Here is a 21,156-nt window from a genome sequence, read left to right on the forward strand (position 1 = left end):
GTCCATGTGTCTGTAGTTACAGAAATTCTTGGACCATGTTGTTTCATAAAAGACATCAACGACATTTTTTCATTCATGTACAAATTATAATCATCCTTGGTTGTTGTCCTTCAAGATAGAATGCTAAACATTAAACTTGCAATTGACATAAAGTGTCTAAAACCTTTGTTCTCAACCGTTTTGAAAGAAAGTTCATCGACAATCAACCAATAAGTTAGTGCCTCTCTTAATTTGTTCTGATCAAATTTCCAAGTACCAATTTGCGCTTCTTTCGAATCATCTTTTGATGGTTGAAAAGAAATCCGAGCTTGATTAGTTGCAACTTCATGAGGTTTTTTTTCACAAGAAGCGAAGTGATTCTGTAAAGGTCGAGTTCCATGTATTTTTGGATCTGCCTTAATCTCTCTACAACAATATTTGCTCTTACTTTTTTGCACCTTGTCACTTTCACAATATAATTTTTCAAAGTGTTCCCAATATTGTGATCTAGAGGTGATATCTTTCCTAGCTCTCTTTTTAGACTCGGGTTTCACTTCATCTTTATCACAATCATGATCTAAATTAAATCTTCCACAAAAACATCATTGTTCTTGTTCTCATCAGCATTACTAGCTTCTTCAATTAGATGATCAATTACACTCTCCATTTACACAATAAATTTCTGAAATCCAAAATATTCAATAAGATAGCATAAATTTCAGAAATCCAAATGCTCAAACAGAAATCCAGATTATTCAAACAGATTTCCAAATATCTTTTTGAAATTCAAATGAAAACAAAAAAGATCTATTCAGAAACTTTCATGTGAATTTTCTATCGTATGTTCAATTTCATGAAATGTATGTTCAATTGAACTCATACTGGAAATGTACATCATAATATATCAACCTTGTTAAGACCTATACAGTTGTTTTTTGCCTCTCACCCAGTTGATTTCATATCCCAGTTAAACAAGATTATCCAGACACTATATATAATCACCTTGTTTTATCAGTCCATGCATTTATTCGTAATGAAGTAATAAAGCCACAAAGTATCAGCTTAAAGGTGGCGGCAAAGGAGGAAAAATATGGCACAACAGAATTATCCAAAAAAAAAAACTGAAACAAGGACAAAAATTATTTTAACACAAAGTTCACTTATACTACAACAAAAATGACTTTTCGCAGCGCGCAAATACTCTTTCTGCGGCGCACATTGCACGCTGCGCAATTGCAAGCTGTTGAAAGTTCAAGATTATCCGCAGCGTGCATGCGCACGCTGTTAATACTATTATCAACGGCGTGCATATGTATGCTGTTAATACAACTAACCGCAGCGTGCAATGTACGCCGTTAATATTCAAAAAAATCTAAATATTAGCGACGGTTTGTGACACAACCGTCGCTAATTAGCGACGGTTTACAAACCGTCGCTAAATTTTGCGTAAAAATAAAAAAAATTTATTTTATAATTTTACAAATTTTAAAAAAAATTACAATACAACTATGATATCTTAACAAACACTTAAAAAATTAATCAAAAATTTAAAAAAAAATGTACCTAAACCGGAATTAAAGAGAAAAGTTTTAAGTGTTGTGAAGTGGTGTGATATGGAACGAAAATCGGATATTTATAGACAATTTGCGACTATAAGCGACAGTTTTGCGATAAACCGTCGCTATTAGCGACGGTTTAAATATAACTGTCGCTGATTTACGACTATTAGCGACAGTATATTAAATCGTCGCTAAAATCGGCGACGGTTTTGTGTATACTGTCGCTAAATATAGCGACGGCTTGTAAAAGTGTCGCAACTTTAAATTAGCGACGGTCTTAATAAAACCGTCGCTAATTTTTAAATTCACGTATTTTCAACATCGTGCTTTTAATGCACGCCGTGAATGCGTAGATTATTAACAGCGCACATTATTGCACGCTGCGAATATTATATAATATTACTTTCAACAGCGTGCTTTTTTTCGCGCCGTTAATGTATATGTTATTAACGACGCGCATTAAAAGCACGCTGCGAAAAATATATAATATTTACAGCACACATAAATGCACGCTGCGGATATTAGTTTCCGCAGCGTGTTTTTACTGCACGCCGTTATTTCTGTCAAGTGAAACAATATTAACAACGCACATATTGATGCACGCCGTTAAAAGTACTATTCGCAGCGTGCTTTTAATGCACGCTGTTGATGATGTGCTGCGGAAAGCCATTTTTCTTGTAGTGTTATCATCCAACACATGATAATTGATAACTCAGTATCAATGAAACTTAGAATATATATATATATTTTAGGTACCTGATTTGTTTCGGGTAGTAAATTACTACCCAAGACTAACCCCAAAATTGTGTTTCGGGTTCGGGTTTCTACCTGAACATAAATTTGTGATAAATACCCGACCTGATCGGTTATTACCCAATCGGGTCAGGTCGGGTATCCGATACCCGATCACAAACGCCCACCCCTAGCGGAGAGGATGAGTTGAACATGGTAAGATATATTCTGAAATAAGTTGAAGTCAATATGTCCGGTATCTCGTGGTAATTCTAAGCTTAAAATGCTTAAGCAAATCTCGTATACTAATTTCATTCTATATTGTAGTTAAAAAAATATATATAAATGATTGATTTATCGTAATCTTCAAGATTGAGAGATAAATCTCTATTTTGAAAATTAGTTTGAATACCACCTATACGGAATTTTTGTTTGTCCACTTAATAGATTTAAGGAAAAATTATTTTTTTAGTACATTAAATTGTCTATAGATTTTTTTTTTTTAATGTCAAACTCTTAAAGAACTTTTAATTTGTTTTGACTATTTTGGTTTAATTCTTGACGTGACATCTGACAAGTCAACAATTATATATCAGTAATTTTTAATATCATATTAGTATTTTTTGTCTTAACATTTTTCACCTATAACTCTCTCACCCTCTTTGTTTTCTTAAACCGTCTAAAAATTTACCGTTTTCATAAAAAAAAATTATTAATTATGATCCTATTTAATTTTTATTATTTTTAAAATAAAATATTAAATAAGTGATAAAGATTAGGAAATTTTTTTTGAACATACTCGATTAAATAAGTATTTTATATTTTCAATATATCATAAACATATAATATTGATAAATTATAGTTTAGACATATATGTTCACTTTTTTAAAAATATATATGATATAATGATAAATATATGAAAAACTAAAATATATTAATTTTTGTTCGAAAAAAGAATTTAAATTTGTTACTGAATAATCGGCCCAATTGGTTTTCTGGCGGATTAAAACAAAACTCTCCCGATATGAACTAAATTCCATAGGAAATTAGGTTTTTATACAGTTTCGAGGGGTATGCAGTTCCGTGTGGTTAATTTCTTTTGTTCCTATGTCTTTTATTGTTTGCCCAAAACCCTAACCCTAGCTTCAAATATCGTAATTTTCTGGTAAATTATTTTAGGGGAAACGTGAAACTATTTCTCATCAATTGAAGTGGTTGTGAAACGATTTAGGAGAGAGGGCTAGGGTTTGAACTGATCTTGTTAATGGCTTCCATGGATATAATCAGCAGCTTGCCAGACCCAATTCTATGCCATATTCTCTCTTTTCTCCCAAATCATTTTTCTGCGAAAACTAGTGTTTTAGCCAGAAGATGGAGGTACCTATGGAACTATGTCCGCGATCGTCGTTTCAACGACCTAGAATATTATAAGTTTAATCACAATTGTCAACCATTTTCGGACATGGTTGACAATGTTCTGTCGCTTCACAATGGGTCCATAGATAGTTTAATTATCCGTTCAGATGATGTTGTTAGCCAATGTCAAATTGATGCATGGATCAGCACTGCCATTGCACGCAATGTTCAGGTTCTTCGTCTCTGTGATTTCTCTGATGTTACGTTGACTCAACGTCGTTTCAAGTGTAACACTCTAATTGAATTGACTCTTCAAAATTTTACAATCTCTGCCAAGCCCGGTGATGTATGTTTGCCTAGACTCAAGAAACTCCATCTTCGCTATAATTGCTATGAGAATGATGAGTCCCTTCCTAACTTGGTTTCTGGGTGTTTAGCTATTGAGGATTTGTTCATTGAAAGAAAGTTATATGACAACATGGGCTGTTGTTATGTAAGTTCACCCACTCTAAAATCCTTTGTGTTGTGGTCTAAGTTTCATTGTTATATGTTAGAGAGCCATTATGAACACAAGGTAGTGTTAGATATCCCTGCGGTTCAATATCTTGACATAAAAGATAAATATTCCCACACTATTCTATCCGAAAAGCTATCCTCCATGGTTGTAGCAAAAAGTTTTCTTTCCTATGATCACGATTCCGAAGCAAACATCAGGCATTGGAGGAATTTGTTTCAACTTGTTGAAAGGCTGTCTAATGGCAAAAGTCAAACATTTAGAAGTTGCAGCATGATGGAGGTATTTGCTTTGTTTTCATTATTAGATTTATAATTTCAACTGTATTCCTGTGAGATTAATCACATAAACTATTTGTGTTTATGTATCCGATGGTGTCACGAGAAAATGACTTCTCTTTTCAGCATCTGAACCCGACATTCTCCTTTGCAACAACAAGGTTCCATAATTTGATCAAACTGGAATTAGAAACTGATTGGTATTTCTTGACAGAATTGCTTGAAAGTGCTTATAAGCTAGAATCCCTTACTATCCGAGAGGTATATATCTTGATACCAATTATCGAGAAGATCTTCTCTTTTGTTTCTCAATCACTTTGTTTTTCTTTGTAATCTTACGTGGTGTTGGTGTGATTGGTTTTTTTAGGTAAATGAAGTAAATTGTTGGAGGGAGCCTAAGAATTTACCGGAGTGTCTATTATCATCCCTTAAATATGTATCAATCAGTGGATTTGCAGGTGGAGAGCATGAGTTGAACATGGTAAGTTATATTATGATGCATGCTAAAGTCTTGAAGAGTGTAAGGATAGATACAAAGTCTCGATGTCGTCGTGAAGACGTCCATTCTAAGCTGGTTTCTTATCTTCCACGGGGATCTCATGAATGTCGGCTTACTTTCATTTGACATCTGTAAATTAGCAAGAATGACATATTTTGAGTATTGAATCCCTAAACTCTTTTAAGAACTCAGAGTGAACTTACTCATATCTGTTTTAAGAACATCGTCTCGAGTCAATGTTGTCAAACACGAGATTTTACTCCAACCGATGGCACGCCGTGCGACACAGTGCTGCGCCAACGTCATTTAATCTAATTTTCCTTTTTTATAAGTTATGATAAATTTTAAATTTATTGTAATCCTTTTAAAATAATTTGGTTTATATAATATTAATATTTTACAATAAATATTTACATTTTAAAATAATTTGGTTTATATAATATTAATATTTTACAATAAACATTTACTTGAAATTTAATTAATTTATTATAATATAATAAACAACTTGTGAAAATAAGATAATTAGGAATTATTCAAATAAAGTTGAGAATCACATAAACTATAATTTGAAGTCATATTTTCAAGTTTTGTTTTCTTGTTAAGAGTATGCACACGTATGTCGTGATTTACTAGCCAGAATTTTTCTTACCGCTTTGATCTGTGTAAGAAAACGTTGTTTGACGGTTATGAGTAAATATGTAAATAGCAATTAAAATAGCAAATTCGTATTTTATCAGAATTAAATATTGTGGCGGATGTTACAACATCTCGAACAACATGCAGCGGAAATTTGAAATATGTAACACAAATTCGCTTAAAATAAATAAATGGACAAGATTAAATATGCACAAGTATAAATACTTGTACGGTGCCTTATGGCAAAAATTAATCACTAGAAAACCAAATCGTTTACACAAAAACCTATCACTAGTGATCTCCACGAAAATCAATTTCCTCAATACTTTGAGAAAACAAATGCTTTCTAAAATAACCAACAATAATAAAACGTAAACAAGAAAGCAAAAACGTAAGCCCAAAAGCAAAATCAATGAAACACGATCTTCAGTCAACTTCGTTACGGATGTTGTCTGAAGATGTTGGCAACATTCAAGGCAACACGCGGTATCTGCACTCTTCACAACAGCACGTCCCTTGAAGAAATATTTCTCTGAAATCTATTACGTGCACAAGTGCATGTATATTTGATCAAGAGAAGAGAACACCACAAAAATCTCTCAATAAAAACTCCCACGAAAATCTCTCCAATAAAAACTCTTCCACGAAAACTCTCCTCCAATTAAAATCACGTCCACGTAAAATCCTTTCACGAAAATCACCTCACGTGAAAACTCTTCAATAAAACTTTCCACGAAAAACTCTACACGAAAAATCCTACACGTGAACTCTCTGAATTTTTCTCTTCTCCCTTCTCTCTTCTCTCTTCTCTTTTAAGCTCCCACGTACTTCCCCCCTTTGCATGAGGAGAATTCTCTTATTTATAATTCACCTCATCTCACAAAGAAATCTAGAAAATAAAGAAATCAAGAGTTAAATCAATAATATCATATCTTCAAGATCTTTATCATAAATATAATATCTAGAAAAGACAAACTCAATATTCCACATAATCTTATCAAGAATGAAATTAGATTTAAGAATGATATTATATCACAATAAAATCTTAACATAATTATCTAGAAATGCAAAATCATAATTAAATATTAAATATCATATTAACAAGGAAGAATATGTCTTGAGAAATAAATTTAACATGGAAATTATATTTCCCTTCAATCTCCCCCTTTTTTCTTTTCTGGACAAAATCAAATCAAACTCAATTTCTCAGTTAAACTCCTCCTTAATATGAGAATTTTTCTCCCCCCTGAATAAAAATAAGTTAGTACGGTTTTTCTCCCCCTGAACAAAAGCAAGTTAGTACGGGTGTTGTTCGAGTTGTTGGCAACACTTGAGACAACACCTGCAAAATATCATTAACAGTTCATTGGAAAGAATTACATCATGGAAAATAGAAACATCACGGAACCTAACAGAACAGAACAGTTAAACGATAATGCAAGCAAAACAAAGTTCAAAACAAGATTCAACAATGTTCATAACAAGATTCAAAAGCATCAGCTTGGGTTTGAGTTTGAGTCGCATCATCTCCCCTTTTTTGTCTAGAATGGACAACCAAATTCTCGTACTAGACCAGATCAGCTTTGGCCCGTAATCACTTACCAAAATTACCGAGATAATTGCGTCCAAAATCATTTCAAAATAATTTCTAGAATTGAAACCCACATCGATTTAACACCACTAAAACATCAAAGATCACAAATATTGGATTTCTAGCAAAATCTGGAATTTTACCGAATTTTCTTTGTTGAAATACTCAATCCCTTTTGGCTCAACAATATTCACAATGAAGTGTAAATACATGTCCTAATTATGCCTAATAACAGAATTAAACAAAAATAGAAACATGCAAACGAGTATGAATTATGTTTACAGATGAAGTATTTTCACAAATGTTGGCAACATCTCCTGACAACACGTCCAATTCCAAACATTTATTTTGATTTTTCTGCACACTTAGAGACTTATTCACTTTCTGACATAGAAGTGGTAGCTCCCACACTAGAAGAACGGTCTTCTTTAGGACTCCTCTAGGTAGCTTTTTTCAATTTCTTCTATTTTACATTCTGTATTAAATTCAGAAGAGGTAGCTCCCACACTAAAAGCACAGTCTTCATTGGACTCTTTTAGGTAGCTTTTTCCAATCTTTTCTTCTGATATAGAGCATATTCATATTTTACTTTTCTTTTTACTCAATCTTCTTAAGTCAACTTTCGTATGGGTCAATGTCATGGAGTACATGAATATCCTTCAACTACTTTGTGACTTAATCAAATCATTGATCATGTCCAAGTGTTTTAAGTTTAAATAGAACAAGAAACTGTAAGTGCACCAGAAGATTATGCAACATTGTGAAAACATATCATATAACAGTATGCATGCATATGCAGTATGCCTAAGTCCTAGAAATGCACATGCATATCAACCTCTTTTCTACTAGATCTCTAATAAAGTGATGTCGAATGTCAATGTGTTTAGTTCGAGAGTGTTGTACTGGATTTTTTGAAATATCAATTGCACTCGAATTATCACAGTACACAAGTAGGGGTTCACTTTCAAGTCCATAGTCTTTTATCATTTGGTTCATCCATAAAAGTTGAGTACAACAACTTCCAGTTGCCACATATTCAGATTCAGCAGTTGAAAGTGAAACACAATTTTGTTTCCTACTATGCCACTAGATCAAATTATTTCCAAGATAAAAACAACCTCCAGATGTACTCTTCCTATCATCTAAGTCACCAACTCAATCAGCATCGGAAAAACCTACTAAATTCGAGTTGGTTTCTTGAGTGTACCATAATCCTAAATCAATTGTTCCTGCTATGTAACGTAAAATGCGTTTCACAACTTTTAAATGAGAAATTTTAGAATTAGATTGATATCTAGCACATAAACATACACTAAACATGATGTCAGGGTGACTTGCTGTCAAATAGAGGAGGCTACCTATGATGCTACGATATAAAGTGTTGTCAACATTTTCGGCAACATCATCTTTGCACAATTTTTCACTCGAGCCTATAGGAGTTCTCATGTGTTTGGTGTTCTCATTTGCGAATTTCTGAATCAAATTTTTTGCATACTTACTTTGACACAGGAAGACGCCATCATGCATTTGTTTAATTTGCAAACCAAGAAAGAAACTCAACTCACCAACCATGCTCATTTCAAAAGTAGAAGACATACACTCAACAAAGTCATTAGCATGTTTTTGGAATGAGGAACCAAAGATTATATCATCGACATAAACTTGACAAATAAGAATCTCACCTTTGGATTTCTGAATAAAAAGAGTTTTGTCTATCTCACCTCGTTTGAAGCCAATTTCAAGTAGATATTCTGTCAATCTTCCATACCACGGACGTGGTGCTTGCTTCAAACCATAAAATGCCTTCTTTAATTTGTAGACATGATCCAAATGATGTGGATTCTCAAAACCCTTCGGTTGTCTAACATACACTTCATCACTCAAAATACCATTCAAAAACACACTTTTAACATTCATTTGAAAAAGTTTGATTTTCATGTAGCATGCAATGGCTAGCAATAGTCTGATTGACTCGATGTGGGAAACAGGAGCAAAGGTCTCATCAAAATCAACCCCCTCAACCTGTGTGTACCCTTGAGCAACCAACCTTGCTTTGTTTCTGTGGGGACCCGAACTTAATTCAATTCTTAATTACTTTCTGGGAATAATTTATCAATTATAATAAACAGGGTCTAAATTTTTTTTAAAATTACGTGAGTACGCAGCATATGAAATAAGTCTTATCTTATTTACAAGATCACTATCCAGATCTAAGTACAAGTCCTGTACAACAGTAAATCATAATAACTACCGTCTCTTCACTACATCTCAGATGATGTAATAGATATACTCCTAAGTCCGGATCTCCACGCTAACTGTCTTCTCTCATCCTCTTCTTGACCCTGATCCAGCCCTACCTGTTGTCATGCACACATACAAAACAAGACAACAGCCGGATAACTCCGGTGAGAAATACATCCAATATAAACAATGTAAACAGGCAATCATATAAAAACATATATAAAAGCATATAACAGCTATCATTAACATGTAGCAAATCAACAAACATGAATGATATAAAACTGTAAATCAACTAGTCATCTCAGACTCGACTCATTCGACGCGTCATCTCAGACTCGACTCATTCGACGCGTCATCTCAGACTCGACTCATTCCTAATCTAGGGATCCCGGGGTCTGGATATTGACAAATATATCGAATATCAGTCGATAGGAATGAATCAACCGTAAACGGCATCGACCTGTTGTCATGCACACATATCTGGGCGAATCAGCCAACAGAATAAGCGAATCAGCCAATAGAATAAGCGAATCAGCCAAGGACTAAGCGAATCAGCCGAAGAATAGGCGAATCAGCCGACGACTAGGCGAATCAGCCTATGACTCAATACATACATTGTCTATAAATCAATAGATCACACACATCAATTCTCATAAATTGCAAATATCAATGCAATAAACTAAAGTATGTGATTTAGGGAAACTCGAGTCAAACCTCACTCGAGTTGTGCAATCCCAACTCAACATTAATTTATACCTTTCACTCTGTTACTCTGACTATGTCGAAGTCTCTGATTCAAATNACATGCTCTTGTAATGCATTGGCGCTCGGGCGCCACAGGTTCTGCCCGAAAATCACATAACTCATATGTTTTAACCAATTTGGTCTCGGAGCGGTCCAACTACACTCACATCAATTCATGATCAATAAATCATATCAGATTACGATAATTAATTTCTCGGGCATTACAGTTTCGAATGATGTTTTCCGACTCATCAGTTTTATTTTTGAAAATCCATTTTCTACCAATTATATTCCCATGGTCAGGAGGTGGAACCAAAGTCCAAACATCATTTCGAACAAATTGCTCAAGCTCATCATGCATTGCACTAATCCAAAATTCATCTTTTAAAGCTTCATCAACATTTTTCGGTTCGAACTTGGATATATAACATGAAAATCTGACCTGTGAATATGTAGAGCTCACGCATATAAGTCCAGCCATTTTTCGGTAATCAACTTTTTCTTTCTTGCGGGTTTGGACATCCCTAAGCACATTTCCAATTATTTGAGATGATGGATGGTTCTTCTGAATTTTGCTTGGAATACTTGGTCCATCATCTACTGCATCATTATCGCTGTGAGCATCTTCTTGTGATTCAGTGACTTCATTTTCACATGTTGTGCCAGATGTTGCAACATTTGGGGGAACATCTGTATTTTCCAGAGGCATTTGATTTTCCAGAAGGTCTTCAACATCATCTTCAACAGTTTTCTTCCTGAGATCCTTCGAAGCTAGCATCACCCTTGCCATTTCTTGCAACGTCCTGTTCTTGCGTTCGGCGATGCCATTTTGCTGTGGGGTTTTTGGTGCTGAAAATTCATGTGAAATTCCTTTCCTGTCACAAAATGATGAGAATGGAGAGTTTTCAAATTCCTTACCATGATCAGTCCTGATCCTTCTCACCTTTAAATTATGGAAGTTTGTAATTCTTGTGATCAATTTTTTAAACACACCAAAGGTGTCTGACTTTTCCTAATAAAGCGTATCCAAGAAAACCGTGAAAAGTCATCGACACATACAAAAGAATATTTCTTACTTCTAAAGCTTTCCACTTCCATAGGACCCATAAGATCTATGTGCAGTAACTCCAGACAGCGTGTTGTCCCAGATGATGGCAACACTGGGTGTGACACGCGAGTTTGCTTACCCTTTTGACAATTGCCACAAACATATGGTATACCAAATGAAAGATTAGGCATACCTCGTACTGTATCGTACTTACTCAAATTTTTCAAGGTTTTGAAATTTGCATGACCGAGTTTTTGATGCCAAAGGTAGAGTTCAGTAATTTGTGCATGTTTGCATGAAAGTTCTTCACCTATTTGATAGCAATTATCCGACGACCTTGTACCTGTCATAATGCACATGTTAGTTTCATCAAAAACTTCACAAGTATGCTTATCAAACTTAACGAGCAAATTATCATCACACAATTGGCTTATGCTTATCAAATTTGAATTTAATCCTTCAACATGAAGCACATTGTGGAGCTTTGGTAGTCCTTCGACATTCAATGTACCATTTCCCACAATTTTCCTTTAGCTCCTCCTCCATAGGTTACTCTACCACAATTTTGTTCAACATAATCAAGGAGATGTTCTCGTGATCCTGTCATGTGGCGTGAGCTTCCACTATCAAAATACCAATAACCTGCAGTGTTAGTTTTTAATGAAGTATAGACAACTTTACAGTGAGTTTTTACCTTTGGTACCCAATTTTGTCTTACTGTAGGTCCATGGTTGGAGGTGTTGCGGGAAATGTTGGACAACATACGGGGCAACATCCGACTCGACTTTCGACTCATGCAGTCATCCCTGAGTTTAAAACAGTAGGGCCTGATATGACCAGGCTTAAGGCAGTAATGACATACATACCTGCGTTTTCTTTTCTTAGGAGTATGTGCAGCAGGTTGTCTTTTCGGTGGAGAGCTTTTGATTTGTGACTTGGGTTGTGGTTGTGGAGATGTATCAGCCTTTCCCTTCACAAAAACAGTCGACTTGGAAGATTCACCTATTTCGTACACACTATCTTTGAACCCTAAACCTTTCTTGTCATCTCTTCCCATCAATAGTATGGAATCAAGCTTGGATGTGCTTGAACTAAACTTGGACAAGGTTTCAGTTGCCTTTTAGAATTCATCCTTGGTCTTACCTAGTTCCAAATCCTTTTTGCTCAGGATTACTTCAAGTTTAGCAACTACGGCTTTTAGATCGATGTTCTCCTTCATGAGACTTGAGTTCAACTTGTTTCTTTTGGTCCAATCTTCAAACAACTCTTCATAGAGCTTTTGCACACTCTCAAGAGTGAGTTCTTCATTATCAGCCTCCATATCATCTTCACTAGAATTTCCAGAAGTTGTAGATTTGAAGCAGACTGATTTTTCCCAGATATTGTGGCCAGGAATGGCAACACCTGAGGGATTCACTTGTAGCCAGCGTTTTTCTGTCAACAGTGCAGTCAAGGAGGTGGCCATTTAAATATTTCTGTCAAACAAAACAAAAACCAGAATCAGCACTTAGTATATCAAAAGTAGGCTCTGATACCACTTGTAAGAAAACGTTGTTTGACAGTTATGAGTAAATACGTAAATAGCAATTAAAATAGGAAATTCGTATTTTATCAGAATTAAATGTTGTGGCAGATGTTACAACATCTCGGACAACATGCAGCGGAAATTTGAAATTTGTAACACAAATTCGCTTAAAATAAATAAATGGACAAGATTCCTTATGGCAAAAATTAATCACTAGAAAATCAAATCGTTTACACAAAAACCTATCACTAGTGATCTCCACGAAAATCAATTTCCTCAATACTTTGAGAAAACAAATGCTTTCTAAAATAACCAACAATAATAAAACGTAAACAAGACAGCAAAAACGTAAGCCCAAAAGCAAAATCAACGAAACACGATCTTCAGTTAACTTCGTTACGGATGTTTTCTGAAGATGTTGGCAACATTCAAGGCAACACGCGGTATCTGCACTCTTCACAACAGCACGTCCCTTGAAGAAATATTTCTCTGAAATCTATTACGTGCACAAGTGCGTGTATATTTGATCAAAAGAAGAGAACAACACGAAAATCTCCCACTAAAAACTCCCACGAAAATCTATCCAATAAAAACTCTTCCACGAAAACTCTCCTCCAATTAAAATCACGTCCACGTAAAATCCTTTCACGAAAATCACCTCACGTAAAAACTCTTCACGAAAACTTTCCACGAAAAACTCTACACGAAAAATCCTACACGTGAACTCTCTGAATTTTTCTCTTCTCTCTTCTCTCTTCTCTCTTCTCTCTTCTCTTTTAAGCTCCGATGTACTTCCCCCCTTTGCATGAGGAGAATTCTCTTATTTATAATTCACCTCATCTCACAAAGAAATCTAGAAAATAAAGAAATCAAGAGTTAAATCAATAATATCATATCTTCAAGATCTTTATCATAAATATAATATCTAGAAAAGACAAACTCAATATTCCACATAATCTTATCAAGAATGAAATTAGATTTAAGAATGATATTATATCACAATAAAATCTTAACATAATTATCTAAAAAGGCAAAACCATAATTAAATATTAAATATCATATTAACAAGGAAGAATATATCTTATTAAATAAATTTAACATGGAAATTATATTTCCCTTCAATCTGTGTTGCTATCCGACTCATCCAATATGGACTGCCTCCTTCGTTTCGAATGACCAGTTCCGCTACTCCTCGTCCCTTTTCTGATCTTTCTCGAGCCTACTGTCGGCTTTCGAATGTTGCTTCCGATTTATGATTTTCTTTTAGCGGTATAGCTTTGCGTTTGGATGCTAATAGTCCCAAATTTTCAACGTGTTATAACCATATGCCGATGCGTCGAATTCTCGTTGTATGACATCCGATTATTGACATTTTTGTTTCATCTTTGCTGAGTGCAGCTAAGTTCAGCACTTGGAAAATTCTCGGTCATCTTTCCCGACCAGTCCTTGACTTTTTGGTACTCGATTACTTTTCTTGGCCAAAATTTGGAATTTTTGGGTCGGTCCTTGGTGAGTTTCTTTAGGGGTGTTCATCGGTTCGGTTCGGTTCGGTTCGGTTTTCGGTTTTCGGTTTTTTGGTTTTTTCGATTTTCGGTTTTACAAATATATAATCCGATATCCGAACCATTTTTCTTCGGTTCGATTTGGTTTTCTACCGAAATGGTTCGGTTATTTCGGTTAGTTATTTCGGTTTTGATACAATTATTTAAATTAATAAGATAAATATATTGTAAAATATAATATTTTATCTTTTTACATGATTTCTTAGTAAAATATTTAAATATAAAGTTTAAATGAATTACATAAACAACAATCAACTAAATATTATTCAAAATTATTCATCATTCACTGATATCATCTCAAAAAATATATAATAAAAATAAAATTATTAATTTAATGAAATTTCGATTTTTTCGGTCGGTTCAATTTAGACATATATAATCCGAAATGGAACCAAATAAATTTCGGTTTTAACATTTATATACGAATTATAAAATTCGGTTTTCGGTTCGATTCAGTGTTCAGTTTGGATTTTTGATTTTTTCGGTTTTATCCGAAATTTGAACACCCCTAAGGTTCTCAAAGTTTTTTTTAAAAATATGATATATGTACTTTTCTAGCTTTGTAAAGTACATAAAATTATTTCATTTCAATGACAGAGCTGGACTCCTGAAACATATTCTCAAAACACTAAAGGGGTGTGTTGGTTCTAGACTTTAATAATTTTCATGGAGTTTAAAAGTTTAGAGGTATTAATCTAGACTTTTATATATTTTATAAAATTTTAGTGGTATTCAATGTAAACTTTTGTAGAATTTTAAAGATTCATGTAGTATTCAAACTTGACTTTTAAAAACTCTACAAAAATCTATATATATTAAAAATGCCAATATATTTTTAATGACTCCATGAAAATCTATTAAGTACAAGAATTAAAACTTAAATTACAACAATAAAATGCCAAAAAGCGTTTTTGATTCAACCTAAAGATTTGAATGTGAGTTTCAGTTTGCAGTGTGTAAGACCAAATGAAGTGGGCTATTACAATTTGTTATAATATATCAAAGTCTTTTAGTGAAACCCTATCCTCGAGATAGAAGAGGTAACATAGGAGTATTTGAAGCCTCCGAATATCCAGAAAAATCACTGTGTTCATTTCAGTTATCATTTCAGTTTGTTTTAAGTATTCGATCTATATTTTATTTCTATTCCGCACTTGTTTAAGTTGATTGATTTATATTGACACGCAAGATTTTGGATCAGTTTTTCAAATAACTGATTCACATTTCAGAAAAAAATTATAAACCAAGGTGTTTATTCAGCCCTCCTTCTAAACATATTTCCCATCTTAACCAATCTTGAAAAGTGGTGTCAGAGCGGTTAATCTTGTTTTGAATACTTTCAAACGCTCAAACTAATACAGAACACCATGTATTCTTTCAATAAAATTCTCATGTTTTTCAGAGAAGAATTTAATGATTGGAAGATAATAATGCAGGCTCATCTCGCTGCTCAGGATGATGACATGTGGTATGTCATTATAGACGGACCAATGAAAATCATGAAAGCCAACACTGTCGTTGCTCTGACTGATGGAGCACCACATCGAATAGATCAGAAGCCTCGAGATCAGTGGACTTCTGAAGACAAAAGAAAAGCTAACTTGAATAATGTAGCCAAGGACATCCAGTACAAGACTCTAGACAAGAACACTTTTAGCAACATCAAGATGTGCAAAACAGCTAAAAAAATTTTGGAGAAGCTGATTCAGCTATGTGAAGGAAATGAGCAAACAAAAAAAAAAAACAAGCTTTCTGTTGTTGTTAAGAAGTTTGACAACATAAAAATGACTAGGGAATCTATGAATGATTTGGATGAAAGAGTCAGCAGCATAGTAAATGAATTAAATGCACTTAGAAAAATGCACTCAAATAAAGAGATTGTCCTGAAAGTGATGTGCAGTCTTCCCAAGGAATGAGATGTTAAGACCACAGCAATGAGGGAATCTAAGGACTTGAACAAGGTGGAATCGCATAATCTATTTACAGATTTAAAAGCTTACGAATTTGAGATGCAAACTATAGAAGGCGAGCCAACTATTCCACCAGTTACAACTACTTTAAGTGCAATGAAACTGGAATCATCAGTTTCAACTGAAAAGTCAGCAAAACAATTAAGCAGTGATGTCATGTCATTGTTTGTAAGAAAATTTGGGATGTTCATGAGAAAGAGTCAAGGCTCCTATCAAAGAAACTATCAAAGGAGTGAACCCAAGGAGGAACCAAATGCATTTTTAAACTGTGAAAAAACTGGTTACTTCATTGCTAACTGTCCAAATCCTAAAAGAGCAGTAGAAGATCAGTTGAGAAGGGTAAAAAGCCCTTCGAGCACAAAAGAATGTTCTAGGATGAAAAGCTAGTAGTCATCCAGGAAGAAGCATGAAGCTTTGGTAGCAGAAGAAAACAAGTCAAAGTGAGTAGACTCGGACAGTGAAGCATCTGAAAGTGAAGGTTATAGCTGCTCAAGTGAGTTCAACATTCCTCCTCTTCACAAGAGTAGCGGGTGTTGACAAAAGAGGGGAAGAACAGAAGACAGAGGCACTAGGTGCAAGCAACAAAAAGAGAACTGAACCAGACAAGCCAACTGATAAATGACCAGCTGAGAAGAAGTCAAAGAAATAATTTTTGAGTGTCCTAAATCAGTTGATTAGTCTGGAATTTTAATTTTTATTTGAAATGTTTGTCCAGATCTATACTTACCTCTTACAAATCAATAAAATTGTCATTGCTGAATATGTACGAAGTTGTACATTAATTTATCTATAATCAGTTTTTCTATCATTATTTCAAGAAATCTAAGTTCTGTCAAACACCGAAAAGGGAGAAATTGTTGGAATATTATTGATTTCAGAGTTTGAAAAATTAATCTTAAAGGAACTGAAGAATTTAACTGATTGAACAGACACGACTGAAGATGAAACGTCTACTACTCAAAATACTGCTAGAAATTTTTTTTTGTAAGCTCATTTTCGAAAATTATATTCTTATGCATGCATGCAGTAGTATATGAAAATTTCACATTTTAAAATAAAAGTAATCAACTAACAGATAAAAATACTGTCGTTTAAAAATAGACAATTCGTCGACCATCGGCATACGTTTTAAAAAAATAAAACAAATATGAAACGTGTAAAAATCCTATCAAACATCAATATACTAAAAGGATATCGTATGAAAATATCCATAATCACTCTATCTCATAACATGATGTGCGGAAAATACGGTCCTCGGTTTCACGTGCGCACTACCAACTCTGCCTACTCAGTCTTCGGCACCTCCAATCTCTTGATCAATATGCTCACCTGCATCATTCACACCTAATGAGTTTAAAGACTCAACACACCTGTAATGTTATAGCAAGTACATATACATAGCAGACAACAGCGAAAAGTACCGTAATAAAAATACATTTCATATTCTTTAAAGCGTAAACGTAAACATAGTAAAGCATACATTTCAAAGCCTGTCTCAACATATCATCATATAAGTGTTCATTTTCTGTAATTGAATTTCGTTCATTAGTTGTAACTTTCGTATCAGCTCTATTCGATGGATTCATCTACGTATAATCGTGGTACTCAGCAGCGGGGACATCAGCAACAGTATTACCCATCCACTGAGCCTTGGCCTTACAGCTCATAGTATACATATACATATTAGTCACAACCAAATCCCTTCCTTCAAAACGTGTCATCATATTCATCAGTAGACTTGTCAAATTGGGTTAGGTCCGTCGGCTCGTCCCGCCCCGCTTTAAAAATTGAATGGGCTGGGTTGATAAAATAGCAGCCCGTTTGGAGGCGGGCCAAATGGATTGAGCCCGTTTGGGTTGCGGGTCAAGACGGGTTGAGCCCAAACGTGGCGGGCTGGCCTGCCAAATTAGGATAAAATTTTATATTTTTAAGTTTTATATAAAAATTGAAATAAGTTTCATTTGCCTCCATGTCTTAGAACAAATATATTGATAATTTACTCTTAGAACAAATATATATAAAGAAAATAAAAAGAGAGAAATTTACAAATATACATAAAGAAAACAAAAGGGAAGAAATTCCTGTAAATTTTATTCATGAATCTTAAAATAATTTTTAAGCATAATAGTTGTTTGTGAACCCAAGAGCGATTTCGTTTGAAGTCCGACGAGTTGCAGTGAAATTTTGTGGACTATGTGTATTGTTGAAGACATTATATTTTTTAATTATGTGTATTGTTGAAGACATAATATTTTTCTAATTATGTGTATTGTTGAAGACATAATATTTTTTAAAATTTACAACCATCTCTTTCCTCGACTTTATGTTCTCTTCCATGTCTCGATCTTCATGTTTGGTTTAAACACTTTACTTTTTTTGGATTATGTCGTATGCTTTTTTAATGTCTTATTTCAATATTTTTAAGTATTTTATGAAACTATTTGACTGAAATATATTTTTCTTCTATGTTTACTGTGATATTGTTTATCATTTTTTGCTTAAAAAAAATAAGCAGGTCGGCCCGCCTAACCCGCGGCGCAAGATGAGTTGGGCTGGGTTGACCATTTAGAGGCCCGCCGAAATGGCGGGCTGGCCCGCCCTGCCCCACCTAATGGGGGTTGTGGGCTGGCCCGCCCTGCCAGCCCGTTTTGACATGTCTATTCATCAGTTATCAAAATCATGCATATACGTAATTTTTCTTAAAATCAAACATGCAACATGTTATTCATAATTTCATAAAAAAAAATCATATTCATGATAACGTACACATCTAAAACATGTCAAATCATGTTTAGGGCCATGCCAGGGCTGCTAACTCGACCCCGAGTACAAAATGATCATTTTGGTCCTAGAAACCCTAATTGACCATTTTACCCATCGACCTCAAAATTTCGACCAAAATCTTACCAAACTCCTTAAAACACCTCACAACATATTAATAAGAATTTCTTAGACGTAAAATCGAGCCCGTTTTAAAATTTATACGATTCGTTTTAAAACTTGGACCGAGGTCCCGATTTTAACCCGAATCAACCCGAAACCTAACCAATTTTTTTCCAACTTAAACCGTGACTTAATAATACTTAACCATACCCCTTGCCACCCAATTCACACCATTTAGAACCCTCGAAATCCCCCTGACCCTTGCTGATAATTTCTGCACCAAGAAGAACGAAACCTTAGTGATCCTTGGACTCTAAATAATCAACCCTAGTTCAAGACCAAGTGGCCCAGCACCTAACCAATTATACTGGGACCAAGTCCAAACCCAAGAAGCCCTCATTGACCAACCCTAGCTACCCCTACTACCCAAGTAACCAACCCTGTGCGTTACACCCGAACCCACACCGATCAAGCCAACCGAGCCACCCCTCAACTGAACTCCTTTGATCGGCTTCTAGACCATGACCAATTGTTCACAGCCCTCTCCCAGACCCATCACGGACCCAAGAGGGTCAGATTCTTGGTTGGAATTGAGCCATGCATAGCTGCACACCCAAACCCCCCGATCTATCAATACCCGAGCCACCTCCAATGCAGATAGTGCTCGGCCTTCACCAAAACTCGGCTACCTAGCGACTCCAGCCTCTTGACACCATGACCTCCATCATGTACAGCCCTTACACATGCAGCCGTGGCAGCCCCTTACATCAAGCCATGAAAAAGACGTGAGTTCAACAAAGGAGTAGACAATTTTCATGCAAACTTTCGAACCAATGCACCAAAAACCTTAAGGCTGCTGCTATTCACGTAAATACACACAAATAAACATAAAATGATGTGAATGATGAGAAAAAAATGTTTTAGGACGTGCCTTAACGTTTGTGTGCTCGAAAACTTGAAGGTTTTTGCGTAGAACGCGCACCGAAGAGGCAGGGAAGAATTTTTCCTTGAAACCTAGGGAGAAAATCGAGAGGCTGCTGTATTTTTTGAAGATGAAGGCTGCTGAATGAGAGGGAGGGGCGGCCACTAGGTGATGTTAGGTTTAGGGTTAGGGTTGATAGGTTTTAAATGAGGGATTAGTGTATAATGGGTCCTAGTTAAAATAAATGAGTTTAAAATTGTTTTAGGGCCATTATGCAATAAATCAAACCCGTCAAACCCAAAAATACTCTCGAAAAATATTTCGTTTAGGTACATTTTTGAAAATATTGTCTGCACCCTCAAAAAATCCTCCGAATCGTTAAAATTTGTGTACCGGTTGAAAATATGATCCGACGAGTAAAAATACATAACCAAGGCCCATTTTCAAACATCATACTTATTTACACCATATATTAAATAATTATTTAATAAAATATTTTTCCTGATTATCTCCAGTCTACGTTACTCGTTCAAGCGCGAAATGTAACTTAAAATCCTAGTGCACGAAACTTTAAATAACCATGAAATAAACACCTACCCATGCAATAAATGCATAAAATCATTAAACACATATTTTAAATAAAAACCCTAGATTGCATGCAGTAAGGTTTACGTAGTTCGAATTTTCTAGACCTTACAATTCTCCCTACCTTAAACAGAATTTCGTCCTCGAAATTTAAAACATACTGAATAGCTCCGGGCAGCGACTCCTCATCTCGGACTCCGTCTCCCAAGTAGCTTCCTCATCGGAATGATTCAGCCACTAGACTTTGACCATGTGAATCACCTTGTTCCGGAGTCTCCTCTCCTATCTATCCAATATCTGAGTGGGTCTCTCCTCGAAAGATAGGTTCAGTGTCAACTGAAGTGGCTCATAGTTCAGCACATGCGAAGGATTCAGCATGTACTTCCACAGCATAGAGACATGGAACACGTTATGAACTCCCGCCAGATTCGGTCGTAATGCAACTCTGTAAGTGAGCGTCCCAACTCACTCTAGGATCTCAAACGGTCCTATGAATCTAGGACTGAGCTTGCCCTTCTTCCCTAATCTCATC

The 21,156-nt window shown here is 35.0% G+C and overlaps 2 protein-coding genes across 2 annotated transcripts; both read left to right on the plus strand.

Annotated features, from left to right (window-relative positions):
* Positions 1–3,329: 3,329 nt before the first annotated feature.
* LOC140980262 (F-box/FBD/LRR-repeat protein At5g56420-like) lies at positions 3,330–5,213 on the plus strand. The gene is made up of 3 exons (XM_073445991.1): positions 3,330–4,422; positions 4,545–4,679; positions 4,786–5,213. Exons 1-3 carry the CDS (start codon positions 3,535–3,537, stop codon positions 5,041–5,043), a joined length of 1,281 nt encoding a protein of 426 aa, XP_073302092.1. The 5' UTR covers positions 3,330–3,534; the 3' UTR covers positions 5,044–5,213.
* A 10,481-nt stretch (positions 5,214–15,694) lies between these two features.
* Positions 15,695–16,180, plus strand: LOC140981658 (uncharacterized). The gene has a single exon (XM_073448076.1). It carries the CDS (start codon positions 15,695–15,697, stop codon positions 16,178–16,180), a length of 486 nt encoding a protein of 161 aa, XP_073304177.1.
* Positions 16,181–21,156: the final 4,976 nt, after the last annotated feature.

This window comes from Primulina huaijiensis, chromosome 7, assembly GCF_012295235.1.
Source record: "Primulina huaijiensis isolate GDHJ02 chromosome 7, ASM1229523v2, whole genome shotgun sequence".
Classification (NCBI taxonomy): Eukaryota; Viridiplantae; Streptophyta; class Magnoliopsida; order Lamiales; family Gesneriaceae; genus Primulina; species Primulina huaijiensis.